This window comes from Sceloporus undulatus, chromosome 3 (assembly GCF_019175285.1).
Source record: "Sceloporus undulatus isolate JIND9_A2432 ecotype Alabama chromosome 3, SceUnd_v1.1, whole genome shotgun sequence".
NCBI classification, from domain to species: Eukaryota; Metazoa; Chordata; class Lepidosauria; order Squamata; family Phrynosomatidae; genus Sceloporus; species Sceloporus undulatus.
The window spans coordinates 224,895,451-224,909,673 of NC_056524.1; the positions used below are offsets into that span (position 1 = coordinate 224,895,451).

Below are 14,223 nucleotides of genomic sequence, written 5' to 3' on the forward strand. Positions count from 1 at the left end.
CCACCATGCCAAAGATCTTTTATATCAGTTGTGGATGGAACCCACCCACATTGTCTTTGGGTCCAAATATAACATTGTTCCAGAACAATGCTGTGTCAGAGACCAGAGGCTTTCAGGATGAATTTAAATAGCAGGTGATAGCAGCAGGCTGGAGAGTCCAATTTTCTGTTAGGCTCCTGCTTCATCTGTCTACCATAAGCAAAAGCGCTTTGTCCCATCTAAGGGGACCACTTGTGAGAGGGTATCAATGTTGCTGTGGGGCTCATTTTGGGTCATGTTGGAGGCCCCACCAAATTTGTTGCTGGTCCTTACAGGTAGAAAACACAATGTGCATAAGCATCAATATCTGAGATTTTGTGTTAAAAGGAAAAGATAGCAGATATCTGTCTATCAGAAGCTGTGGGGAAATGCTGCTAGTCAGAATCAATGGACCTGAGCTACTTTCACTGAAATCTTGTCAAACAGACATGGCCTACAGACATGCTGGATGGGGGGTTTTGGGAGATGTAATCCAAAAGAGAAATATTTCCAATCTTTGTCTAAAATACTAATACAACTGGCTCAAAGAAGTGATGAGACCAAAGAGGGAAAGTAAACACCAAGTCACAATAGAAGTCATATTGGAACATGAAAGGGTGAAAGCTATGAAAACTGAATGTACAAGCTCACACCCACCTACCTTTTCCAAAGCTTTGAAAACTTTATTTTTGGCATACATCCTAGAGCTTCTCCCCATGAAAATAGCATGGTGCCTACCCCCTGAGGATTCTGAGAGTTCAAAAAGTAAAGTTTTCCAAATTATGATTACTTCTGCATGTTACTGATATAGGTTCCAATGATTCTAGTGATGCTGGCTGAGAGTTGTAGCTTCAAAAAGTAACATGCTCATATTCTTATCTCTTTTGTAAGTAACTGGAATAAAGCTGAGGCAGGAAGAAAAAAAGAAACTTGCCTGCCTGCACCTTTGGCGAGGAAAGCATACTGTGCTCTGCCTGGCCATTATTAATGGGCTGCAATGGAAGTGCACATGTTCATTTTTTCTTTCTTTTAAGGTAAAAAAACCTGAGAGGCATTTCACACTTTAACGATCAACACCTGCCACTCCGATCATTCCAAAATCTGGACCTATGGAATCCAGGCCTTCATTATATTAGGAGGGAATACATAGAGTTGAATCAACTCTCTTTTAGTAACTAAATAATCATAGACAGACAGTCAAGCCAGCTCCTTGGTAAGTCTGACTTTCAGTATAATTATATTCCTCAACTCCTGGCTTTTAACTGAAGAATTTTGTTAAAAGACTCAAATGAAAGCAATTGAAGTCATCTGAAACTTTGCAAAGGAGAGGGGAAGTATGATGCTATTTTATTAAATGAAATAGCATCATTCCTAGAATCATAGAGTTGGAAGAGACCACAAGGGCCATCCAGTCCAACCCCCTGCCATGCAGGAAATTCAAATGAAAGCATCCCTGACAGATGGCCATCCAGCCTCTGTTTAAAGACCTCCAAGGAAGGAGATGCTATGCTTACTTGAGGAGCCCAGAGAGCTCATGTGGAGATAGGGAATGGTGTGTTTTTGTGCACCTCTGTGTGTACACAAATGCATTTGTGTAAGAGGGTAACGGGTGGTTATCTTGTGTGCATAAGAGAGCAGGGATTGTGTGTGAGACAGGCTGAGAGAGAAGGGGGGATATTTTGTTTGTGGGTCTGAGATAGACTAAAGAGAAAAGTGCAGACTGAAGAGAGAAGTGGGTCTGAGAGTGCAAGACGTGGGATGAGGAGAAGCATTTTTGAATTCAATGCAACTTGTAAATGTTTGCATGATTACAGGTATTCTACTGGTCATTACTTCTTTAACAGAAAATTTGGTACCAGAGGTAGAAATAATGTGTAAAGAATAGGAATGCATTCTTACACCACCAAAAAGGATAATATTTCAACATGCTTCACTAAAGTTTTTGTCCAAAACTAATAATATGCACATGTGAAATGAAACAACAAGCCCAGGTAAACCTTGCATAAGTAAACAAAATCATTTTTAACTTTCTAGGAGCCACGATGCTTCAAGGGTTAGTTTATTTCTTTCACAAGCTTCCCCCCCACCCCCAAATTTCCATTTTGGTGGCCAAATGTATAGATCTATGTGTTGTTGTTGTTTTAACATGCTGGGAGGTAGCTGGTGAGGAAAGCTAATTTTCTTTCACCCTTTCTTTCTGTTTTACTTTTTATACAAGCTCAGTAATCGATTCTAGGGACAGCTTATTTACTTTGCCTTTTGTAGGCAGGCACACACAAGTAGAGAAGAATCAGCTAAGAAGTCTGTTCTTTCCCAGATCAAGCTTTATTGCTTTATTTACTGCAAACAGACTGTAACTCAACAACTAAAGGTCTTCAATATTCCTTCATCATCCTCTAAGTGCTGTTAAAAAAACTTCCATCTAAACTGAGGAAAATACATAACAGCAATGTTTTAGCATCAGGTTGTAAAAGGAAAACAAGTACATCTAGTTAGAGGGGGCTCTTATGAACTCTGTTCATAAGAAAACAAAATACAAAACATAAACCACCATGATTCTAATTTCATTTTCCCTTCATGCATTTCATAAATTGTCTGCAGAGTAAACCATATTTATTTATGGAACCCGCTAACCGATACTTATGCTCTTTAGGGAAAAATATATATATATACATTTATAAATAATGCATCACATAAACATGACATGAAATAAGATGACACAATATTCATAAATAGTAAAACATGTCACTCATTAAGGAGAGCAGATTTAAGTTTTGCGGAACAAATCAGAACATTCAACTGTACTTAGAATTTCACATTAAATCAAAACTGGCAGCTGCTACTATTTAAGAAGCAGATGGGAGTTACATTTCATTTTAGTGAAATAACATTAGTCATTACAAGGAGCTGGGAAAGGGAAAATGATTTTATTTATTTCTTTAATAAATAATGAATAAATTATTGCAACCTTTCTACTCTAAATATTTTAATCCAGATGCTTTAACCATGATAGTTAAAGTTGTTACTATAGTGCAATGTTTAAGAGAACCTCTGGTTTGAATTTCACTTCTGTCATGGACTCCATGGATAGCTTTACATTTTTTTTAAAAAAAATTGTCTTTCTTTTCAGATCTGTTGTACAGATTACAGAGCTAACCTATTATGGCTTGCAGCAAAGCATAAGCATAGGTGATGATCATGATGATCATCATTACACTTTCTTCTCAGATCTACAGAACATAGCAAAACCTTGGAGGTTCGTATCAGAGGTCAATAATTATTTTTGCTCTATGTGAGTTTCACATGTCAAGTATGTTCAGGCTTCCTACAGTTGGTAACTAGACAGAATGCTGGACTAGAGAGGCCTCTGGTCTGATCCAGCAGGTCTCTTCTCATGCTCTTGAAATAGCCCTGACAATGGCTTTCAGAACTCCCAGTTTAAAAAAAGGTATTTGCCTTTTGCTTTCTGCCTGCCAGCGTCACTTGACTGGCGACTATTAGAGGCAGAATTTCAGGCTAGGGAATCCAGATGTCATTTTTTAAAGTTAGATGATGTGAATAAGCCAACACATGCATTCTGGATTTGTAATTCAGATTATTTTTTTCATTGGAACTGCCTCTCTTCACATTTCTCCATGTTCATATGTGCTTGGTAACCCTGTGCCTCCCACTCATGAGTACTGGCAACCCTTGGGCCAGATAGTCCCCAGTCAGGCATCTTGAGGTGGCTGCTCCCTGGAGTTTCTAGCAGCCAAGAGATTGGAGGGTGGGGGAGAGGAAGGATCCTCCTTTCCCCTCTTCAGAGGGGACAGAAATCCATGCTTATTAATCCAAATGGAGGACGTTTTGGAAGTCCTGCTGGTCAGAACGCTAAAACAGACTCTTGGCTGTGACTGAGACGCCTATAAACCTAGAGTGGGACTAGCCTCCCATCCAGACCCCTGGACCCTGGACTTCTTCTGCCCTGCCCCTGTTAGACTCTCCTAGTGTAGTGCTTCTATTCTGGAATCCACTCCCCTTCTCCCTCCCTTGGGCTTGGCTTTAGGTTTTCTGCCTGGGCATCCCAGGAGGTCTTGGTTTGGAAAGGGCTTTCAGAGTCACAGAGAAGGCAGCGTTGAGCATTCTTAGCCTATCTGCCATCATCCTCAGGAGCACAGAAGCCACTGTTCTGGTTGCGCTTATGAGTACTGGGATGGCTCCTGAGGCCTACTGAATGTGTGTGTTTCTGGCTGTGTGTGTTTCTGGCTGTGTGTGTGTATGTGTGTGTGTGCCCCTCTCTCCTTCACCTCTCTGTTTTCACATCCTCTTTCCTGAGACACAGATGGACATCGAGAGTTTTATCCCTGATTTAGTCACATTGTTCACTGCTGACGATGCGTATCTTTTAAAAAAACCCAGGGGGAAACCCGGTACCAATTATCCCAGGTTAAGTGGGGGTTTGGGCAGCCCCTCCCAAAACTTAATTGGGCGCATTCAGGATGCATGTGAATGACAGAGGTTCAATTCGGATTCATCCTGGATTATTTTCACCTTCTGAATAGCCCCTTGATCAGATACAAGTGCCCATCTGAAATTTTATACCTTTATCCACTTTCCCCTTTGGCTATATTTTCAATATGATGGGTTTTGATGTTTTTCACTAGGTGTCACTTTAGTACTACAGGAACGGCTGACAGCTTTGTTGTGAGAGAATCAAAAAACACACAAAACAAAACCCTAAATTAAACTAAATCACACTAAACCATTAATTCCCTGGAGAGATCCTAGGAAATGGCCAGTCCTTCATTAATTCTCTGTGGTAGAGAGGAAATTTTTCAATTCTGTGAGAAGAGACTCTTACTTTACACAAACAAGCCACCAGAGAGGAAATCCAGAATAAAGTTGTGCCAGCAGTGTTGGTTTAATGATGCCTCATTCTTATAAGCTAAATAGACAGCCTTGTATCTCTAGCAAAGCTAGGGAATGTTATATTAACAGAGCTGTGGAAAGAACATAAAAACAACACGGTCACTGGAAGTTTCAGGTAGTTGTGGTTAAGTTCAGGCACTGGTAGTACAAAAAAGTAGGTTTTCTCTACTCAGATCTATACTGGGCTAGGAAAACACATTGTCATATGACCACTGAGACCATGCTTGCTTAAAGTATCTCTGTTGCTTTTATTATTCTGAGTCAGCATGATGGAGTGTTGGACTAGGATTCTGTGAGGCCATGGCTCAAATCTTGCTCAGCCATGGAAATCCACTAGCTGATCCTAGACATCCTCTCTTGGGCTAAGAGGAATGCAATGGCAAAACTCGTCTGAATAAATCTTGGCAAGGAAGGGTTGCCATAAGTTGGAGTTAACTTTAAGGTACTTAACAATAACAACAATCTATTATGGAGTTCAGGCAATTGTCTCCATGGGGGTGGGAGAGGGAGTCTTGTTCACTTAAATCTATTTTTTATTTAAATATAACACGTTTCAAGAGAATATTTTTATTACACTTTAGCTGCTATTTATTAAGTATGTTTACACTATTCTTTTTTTTAAAAAAAATACAAAATGCTTTGTTTTTAGTTTGAAAGTAACCATTTTGCAAGCTTTTAAGATTTTAGATGCCTGATCAGAATGTCCTACTGCAGTGTATCTCACCTCACTCTCAACTAGCCAAGAACTTTTTGTGAAACAATCCTTTGTCTCCACAAATGTCTTTTCCCAGTAAGGTAAGAAGAACAATAAATGAATCTGAAACAAACAAATCTAGAAATAATTCCTTAAGGATCTATAAACAGAATGCACAGCAAGAAAGCATGCACAAAGAGTGCCAAATGTAAACACTCAAAAGCTTTCCATGCTGTGATGCCATCAGGGACAGAAATGATCTTTGCAAAAGTTACAAAGGTCAGACAGTGTTTGTTACATTTATGTGGTTGACTCTGTCTTGTCAAGTTTAGAACTGGATTTGGAACAAGCCAAAATAAGTTCAGCATGAAGTCTTAAGATAGGACGTTTATCTATGCCATTTCATCCTAACCTCTTGCTTTGTGAAAAGGAAATAGGGTGTATATAGTGGGACGGCATGCTCTCTCTTCCAGGGAGAACCTGAGAGCTATAGCAGGCCCATAAACCCTGGCCACCTTTTAAAAAATATCAGGCCCAAACCTACACAAGGAGGATTATGAGAAATTAAAATAATAGCTAGTGTAAACCACCAAGCATTGGCATTGCTGTGTTCATCAAGTGACTGTACTTGAATCTACCTGTGAAGGAGAAGACCCAACACATTGCACTGTCCTTTAATAAATGCTGCCCTCTCATTCTGTGAATTTCTTCACCCTTCTGTGACCAGATTTTATCATACTTAAGAATTACATCAGCTCTGACCTTGATCATAGCAAACACTGACCTGATTTGCTTTCAACTAGAGCTTGCAAATAATGGTTTGGCATTAACTATAATTAAGGGGCCATGTTACATTGATACTTCTGTAGCTTGTCTCTATGACTGCACAATCCAAAGGGTTATGTTTACACTTGTCTGTCTCTTCTATAAAATACTGGGGTCATTCTCACTGGCAGGATGAATCGCTTCGTGATTTGCTCCTGCCTCGGTTTGGAAAGCGATTTCAAAAGACCCCTAGTTCTCATTATGAAAGGGGTTTTTCCCTTATCCTGTGTGAATGTGTTGTTTTTTTGAGGCGACTGGCAGCACCGCTTTAAGCACCCTTGTCAATCGTAAGCTCAGCTGGGAAACTGAGGGGGGGTTGTAGGCTGAGAGAGAGTGTTCTGAGGCTGAGAGAGTGTGACAAGGAGTATGGCAATGGAGCAAGGCAAGGCAGGAGGGAGTGGAGAAGAGGAGGAGGAGGAGGAGTTGGAGGCAAGGCTGGGAAGGGAGCTTGAGGCTGGGGAAGGGACATCGTCAGGCTGGGAAGGGAGGAGGAGGAGGATGACAGAAATGGAGGGCACCAGGACTGAAGGGAGGCCTGTGAGAAGGTGGTCAGGGCATGTTTTCTTTTCTTTCTTTTCTTTTCTTTTTTGTTTTAAATACAATTAAGCGATAGAGTAGTTTAGCAACAAACCATTCTGTCACTTAAGCGCTCAGTTTTATTTTTTTATTTTTAAAGGAACTAAACATCACACCAATAATAACATAACAGCGGGGGGGGGGGGGGGGGGTGACATCTCCCCAAAAATGGGGAGGGATGGTAAATACCCCTCTGCCATCAGTCCCTCCCCTCCAGAATATGGTGATTCCAATCTTTCGTTTCCACTTCCTAAACAAGCTTTTGGAATTTTTTCAAAAGAACCTCTTTTTAGCTGGTGTCTGGAAAAACTGGTTCTTTTGCCTTTGCTTTACTTCATCATGACAGATTCCATCACATCACGACAGGAACCGGTTTCAGATGGGAACTAGGGTCATTTAATTCGCTCAGCAATCTGATTCTTTTTATAGTGGGAATGGAGCCACTGTTGACATTTTCATAGAATCAGTTTGTTTTAAGCCAAATCAACAGCCCTGAATCTGTTTTTCAAAATGTTTTAAAATTATATTTAATTAATTGCTATATTTATTATAATTTATTTAACAGATTTTAAGTATTATAATTGATTTTAACTGTGTTCTGTGTTAATTCATGCTGTGATCCAGTGTGCCTTGGATCCCCTCCATTGAGAAAGATGGAATATTAAATAAAAAGTAAAATTGCAACATTATCTCTTTTCTAGTTCTGGTGAACAATAAGGGTCCAGTAACCATGACCAATTTGCCCAATATTACCAGCAGAAACCAAAGTTTAGCAGCTAAACAATATAATGTTCTCACTTTTAATCTCTTATACAAAATGAAATATCCTGTGTTATAAAATCAGCTGTGAATATTCAAATCTTCTCAGAAATCACTGCACTGTCTATGTTCACACAGTGATCAGATTGAATATCAAAGTGTTGAAAATAAAGGAAATGACAAAAAACAGCCAATTATGTTTACTTATCTACTTTATTCATCTCTAAACCTTTGTCTTCTATTTACACCTAAAAAACAGAGTTCACTGAAAGCAGCCGTTTGCCAAAATGTGAAAACCAACACACATCAAAAATAAAGAAATGTTAACTAACCAAATGAAATGAATAGCTTACAAAAATGAGATAACAGCCAAAGATTTGATCTTTGGAGCTTATTCTCAAGCATTCATCAACATACACTGCCCTCCATAAGGCAGAAGAAACATTCCTTTCAGCAACAACTCTGTGATCCAGGAAGAACAGCAATAAGGACGCACAATATTTAGAACTACATATTTAATCAACAGCAAAGGGTTTTATTGTACCAACTGAATATGGTGCAAACTGACAGATTTTAAGCCACAGTTTTTCTCAATTAATTGAGTCACCAGGGACTGAATGACAAAACGAGTCTTAAGTGTACATAACTGCTTTTGCCCCAGCAAACAAACTACTTGGAGATAATTATCAATGAAACCTATTTCCAAAAGATAAATCAGTGTGCAGAAGCAAATTAATTCCAATTACATACACACAAGGAGTAGCTGCTGCCTCTTTGTTTAGCAGCCTGGATAGTACATGTTTTGGTATCCTCAATCCAGAAATCGACCGCAGCACAATTAAAATAATAACAGTTTTTAAAATCCATATACTGTAAAGCATGCATCCCTCTTTGGAAAGCTGAGCAGAAAAATAGTAAAGATTAACATGCAAGTCATGCACAGTAAGAACATTACTTTTCACAATTACCTTTCTACAACATCCTCGCCATTCCAGCAAGTTGAACTGTCTTTCATCACTAGATCTCCCTCACAGAGCCTTTCTGTTAAAGAGGCATAAAGAGTTCTGGATCGTTTCATGTAGGTGATGAATTCCCTAGAATTTAGAAACACAATATTAAAACAGAACAATATAGAAAATTGACATACTGCTTACTGGTATAATCATGTGTATAACATCTTTACTTTTGAGCAACAGGTCAGCTCTATAACAACACTAGCATATTCAAGACCTAACCATTAAAAACAAAAGCATTTGCTATAAATCTACAGTACTATAAGATTATGGCAGTGAAAAACAGCTTTTGGAAGGGATGGTTTTCAGCAGAGGAATTGAAGAGATGCTTTATTCTCCTTTTTACTCTTCCTCTTTTCTGCTGAAAATTCTCATTTTGATTTTCTTTCTCCTACTTCTGAGATCCAAATTGAAATTTGCCCTTGCAAACACCTGTCTGGAATCTCCAGGTAGGAGGCTGTCTAGAGAAAGTTAGAGTAGACAAGTGATGGGTGGAGAAAAAGTTAAGCATTTCTTCATCTATTACTGCTCTACATTTCAAAATATGCACATCTACATATGGAATTATTTTATGCAATTTATAAATAGTTTCTAAACTGAGACACCATCTGCATGCAATGCTAAACCAAAATGGAGTGCTAAATACACCCATGTTTTCCACTCTCCTCTCCTCCTCACATGTAATGGGAGGAAGAAGAAATTAGAATCCTGGTTATGTTCAAACCAGGAACTAGGGTTTAAAAGGAATTTTAGTTTGTTAAACTAGCAGATCTTGACTAGCATTCCTTTTAAATCATGGCCAGGAAGAGTTCTGCCTGTAAAGACCCAAAGTTCACCTCCAACACCCCTCCTCCAGGCCTTTCCCAATTCCCTTGGCCCCTAATGCCAATTCTGGACTTTGCTTGAAAATGGCCAATAATTTCCCCTTCCCAGGGCCCCATGTAACAACAAGCCACGAATCTGATAAAATAAAAGTAAATTCTTGATTTAGTATTTTCTTTGTTGGACTAGATATGGGAAGCAAATGGTGAAACAGAAAGTTTCAGATTTTGCATGGGCTAACTCCTGTTAATGAATGTAGCACTATGCCATGGTTTTTAATACAGTGTACAAATAGTTCCTTAATTTACCCAGGAAAGACTAGGGCAGAATCTAGTATTGTATGAAGGCTTTTCCTGCTAAAACCCAGATTCTTAATTTTAACTCTACTACAACCATCAGATAGTGATTGCAGGTTTGCAGTTTTTTTAAAAAAAAATGGAGGGAGAAAGTTCTGTAATGTTGCAGTTAATTTCTAATTGTGCTGGCCAAATGGCTGTAATAAAGTCTGTTTGTTAATTACTAATTCATAACTGCTCTAGGCAGTTGAAAACATGTCAACAGAGATGCTAGTTCATCATTTACATTGGCATTGCAAGAGCAAATTCATCATTGAAGTTGGACTATCATTTTTATGTGCAAGAGAACACACCTGGTGGTAATGGCTAGGTTTGCAATTTGTGATTTAAAAATAAAATGTTTCTGTCAGGGAGAAGTTTAGTAACGTTCTAAGAGCAGACCCTGGGTTATATTTGCATTAAGTGACCTAAAAGATATTATCAGCAACTACTGAGACATCCTGTTTAGTCCTAGTTTTCCTTTATATTCCAACACTAAAGCAAGAAACAGTATTCTAAAAGGTCCTAAGAGGTAATACTCATTGGTAACATGAGTATCCAAGAAGTTGTGTTATAGAAGATTGTCTAATTCCTCTCTGGAAGGATCCCTCTCTGCGTGCAAGATGGTATCTATGGCACTCCTTTTTTGGAGCAGCTTTCTTAAACATGTGTGTATCCCTTACTGTGCTAGACAGCTTTAACTGAAATTATAATTTCTTCTAGGCCAGCCCTAGAACTAAGCAGCAACATCCGAACAACTGATTTTAAACAACAAGAAAAAAGTAGGACATGATAGTAAATATATTATTATAGCAGTTTTACTGACAAAAGGCACTTGCAGGCTAGTCTCCCTCTACTTCCAAAAGAACGTAGGCAGCTTTAGTACTAGGCTTGTTACTTTGACTTGAGAAGGAAAGTGCACTATATATTGTTCGCCCCAAGGAGCAAAATCTCCTGAGTCATTCCCATCCACATGGAAAATCAAATCTGGCTTGGAAGGGAGGGAGCAACTGAGCACTTTAACAGCATGATAGGAAAGGAAGCTATAGATCTCACATTTAATACCCAGAATGAAATCATACTGAATACTGAGTTTTATTTACTTTCCCTTCACCCCCAAAATAGTAGACAGCACATATCCTGGGCATGTGTTCAACAGTCTCAGTTTAAATACCTAATTTTGAAACTGAAGCTCAGATGCCTCACTTTAAAATTAAATTCAAACAAATAGTTCTATCTTTTCTTTGTTTTCTTTTCCATTAAAAATGTCAGTTCTGGCAGATAAGGAATGGGAAATGTATGGTCTTCCAGATGTTGTTGGATGGAAATTCCCATTGTCTCACAACTGGCTATCTTGGATATAGCTGACTCAAGTTGCAATCTAATACCATCTTGAGAGTCACATGTTCCCTATCCCTGATGGAAATCATTGAATCTGGGTTACGGAATTAATCTGAAAGGTATTTTATGATAACTTTGAACAAACTTTTCTATTTTTAGAATGGAACCAAAAGCCTTAATGTTTGTAAAGCTAATTTCATGAAGAGACAATAGCATGTTGGCTTCTTTTCATTCTTACCGGGACATTTTTTTCAAACTTCTGGATTTGTCATTCTTTGAAGCTTTCAGAGGCAGAGAACTGGATTGGGCCAGGGAGAATAGTCAGAAGAGTGAGGAGAGAAGAGGAACACAGGCAAATGAAGAAAGAAATGAGAAACAAAAAGTAATAAATTATTTGAAAGAAAAGATAATCAAGAACATGCACAGGATTAAACCAGAAAAGAATAAATGCAATTGAATGCGTTTCAACCTAAACATATATACATATATGTCTTAAAAGAAACACACAGTCCATCCATAGTTTAATTGTGGCAAGAATGTACTGTTTTCTCCTTAATGATTTAAACACAAAAAAGAAAATGTATCTTTTTTTTCCACACAAAAAGCTAATGAATGCTGTTATAAAATGAAGGCTTAAAATGCTAAAAGTAACTGTATGTATTTGTCATATCCAAATGTCACATAAAGAAGAGTTATTGTACACATATGTGAACAAAGCATAAGAAATGATTTATGGATGAGAAGCACACACCGAAATGCTTAAGAGAGAAATGCATTCATTTTCAGGGACATAAAATACTAAATCCAATGGCTAGTCCCAATCAGAGAACTGGGAAGGTGGAGAAATAATAAATAAATGATTATAGTGCTCTAAGAGGAGCCAAATATATATATCAAGTATGCCAAAATCTTCAGTTTCAATCTATGGCATCCTCATTTTGGGGAAAATCACTATGGGAAAAAGTAGAAAGTTGATGCCAGTCAGAGTGGACCACAGTGTCCTAAATGTACCAATACTTTGAGTGCAAAGAAGCTTCCTTTGTTCCTATCAAAGCACTGGAATACAGATGTCATAGAAGAACCATTCAAAACACCTTAAGTTCATAAGTGTATTTTAAAGAAATTGGTTCCCAGAAGCCACTGTGGGAAAACCTATGAAAAAAGGAGGCATGTAATGGTAAAAATATCTCATACTGTTTTAAGTTAAAAAGAGAGCCACAGGTAATAAAATTACAGTGAAATCTTGATGTTGTATTACTGCAGCTGTTCCCTTCTCCAGTTAAAGTTCAAATGCTTTGCTTTTGAACAGAATACATGCCCAGACAGTTTTTAGTGGCAGGATATATTAAAGTGTAGCTCAGATATCACTGCCAAAGGTCTTGTGTTTTCAGATAACATGAACTAGGTTTATGCTTTTCTAAAAAAATAAATCAACAATAAAACCTGCATTTATTGATTAGGATGTGGGTTCCACAGATGTAATGTGGCAGCCCTGGGTGTTCCAGCTAGAATCGCCAAATTTTGTAATTTGTCATTTGTTCTTGTGTTGGAATCTTCATCTAAGAGAACAATGGTCCAAAACACACTGCAGAAATATCTATTTTGAGATTGCATTAACTGCCCTAGTTCAGTGCTAGGGAATTCTGGGAACTGTAGTTTTATGAGACATTTAGCCTTCTCTGGCAGAAAACTCTAATGCCACAATAAACTACAATTCCCAGGATTCACTAACACTGAGCCAGGGCAATTAAACTGCCTCAGACTGGATTATTTCTGCACTGTGTTTTGGACCCATATTTCTAGTGTTGCATTTCTGAATTGCCTTTGGTGAAGAGGGGCAGAGGAAATCTCCTTACATATGCTGGATATGTGCAGTATTGAATTTACATGCATAGGATTAACTAAAAACCATGCAGTTTTCATGCAAGTTTCAGCCATGGCAGCATTGTTCCCAGACAGGTAGGTTTTGCAAAGTTTAAAAGGTATCAGGAGGGGGGGGGGGGAATAGATGGTGATAAAATAGAAAACTGGTATCAGTGCAGGCTCAACAGCAACAAAGGAAGAGGAAACAGGAGAAAAGTGAAAAGCTTACCAATCTGAAACTGATTACATCACCATCTTGGAAAATGATAGGGAAGCAAAGTTGTTCTATTCTTTTATATTCCTCATTGAATGTTGTTAACTAGTTAATTGCCTATCTGGTTTGTCAGAGATGTCAACTGACTACAGCTCCATCTTGAACTATTGAATATTTAACCAGTTTATGCCTCAGGCCCTCATTATGTAACTGAATGTTATGACAGTTCCTTACATTATCATGGTATTTGTTCCAGGACTTTGTATTCAAGGGCATTTCACTTGTGAAGGGATTTCAACACACTGGAGGTCCATGGTCTGAGGAAGAACAGCACTCTAACCCAACATTTTACAATGAGATGCTCCTCCCTGCTTAGACCACAGCGTCTCTCTAGTGGTACTTTGACTGGCCTCAAACAAACTATGGTTGCACATTGCTGTCTGAATTCAAAATTGGACCTTTTGAATGAATGGCCATTGTTGAAGTAGGCATTACTTCAACATTGTTGTCACTAAACAACTGAACAACAGTTGATGAATAACATGGAGCAGATGATTACACTGCTCTGTTCAGTGAATGTGTACACATACTGGTGGACTCTTTCAAGCTAACTGGATTTAGCCTGGAGTTCCAGAAAAGAAAAAAGAAAAGAAAAAAAAGGGGGGGGGGAAAGAACTCCAGAAGATAAACTGATCTCTCTGCAGAATGCCTTTAGGCTAATCTGCTACCTCATTTAAGCTCAGCCCACAGCTGCTACACATACAGTGTTAACATACCAATGAAGCACACACCCAGGCTACAGTTCCCTGTTGTGCTGAAAATGGGCCACTCTAAACTATGTTTATGGAAAGAGTC

At 38.5% G+C, this 14,223-nt stretch overlaps 1 protein-coding gene across 3 annotated transcripts in view; it reads right to left on the reverse strand.

The window, feature by feature from the left end:
* The window catches only part of LOC121925404 (glypican-5-like), a 715,763-nt gene that overhangs the window by 309,594 nt on the left and 391,946 nt on the right, over positions 1–14,223 (reverse strand). For 2 of the 3 annotated variants that reach the window (XM_042457516.1, XM_042457517.1), the window contains exons 5-6: positions 11,530–11,589; positions 8,749–8,874 (exon numbers count right to left, since the gene is read on the reverse strand). In XM_042457516.1, coding sequence (XP_042313450.1) covers positions 8,749–8,874; positions 11,530–11,589 — 186 coding nt within the window. The remainder of the gene's footprint in view (positions 1–8,748; positions 8,875–11,529; positions 11,590–14,223) is intronic. The other variant, XM_042457518.1, reaches the window with a different exon arrangement.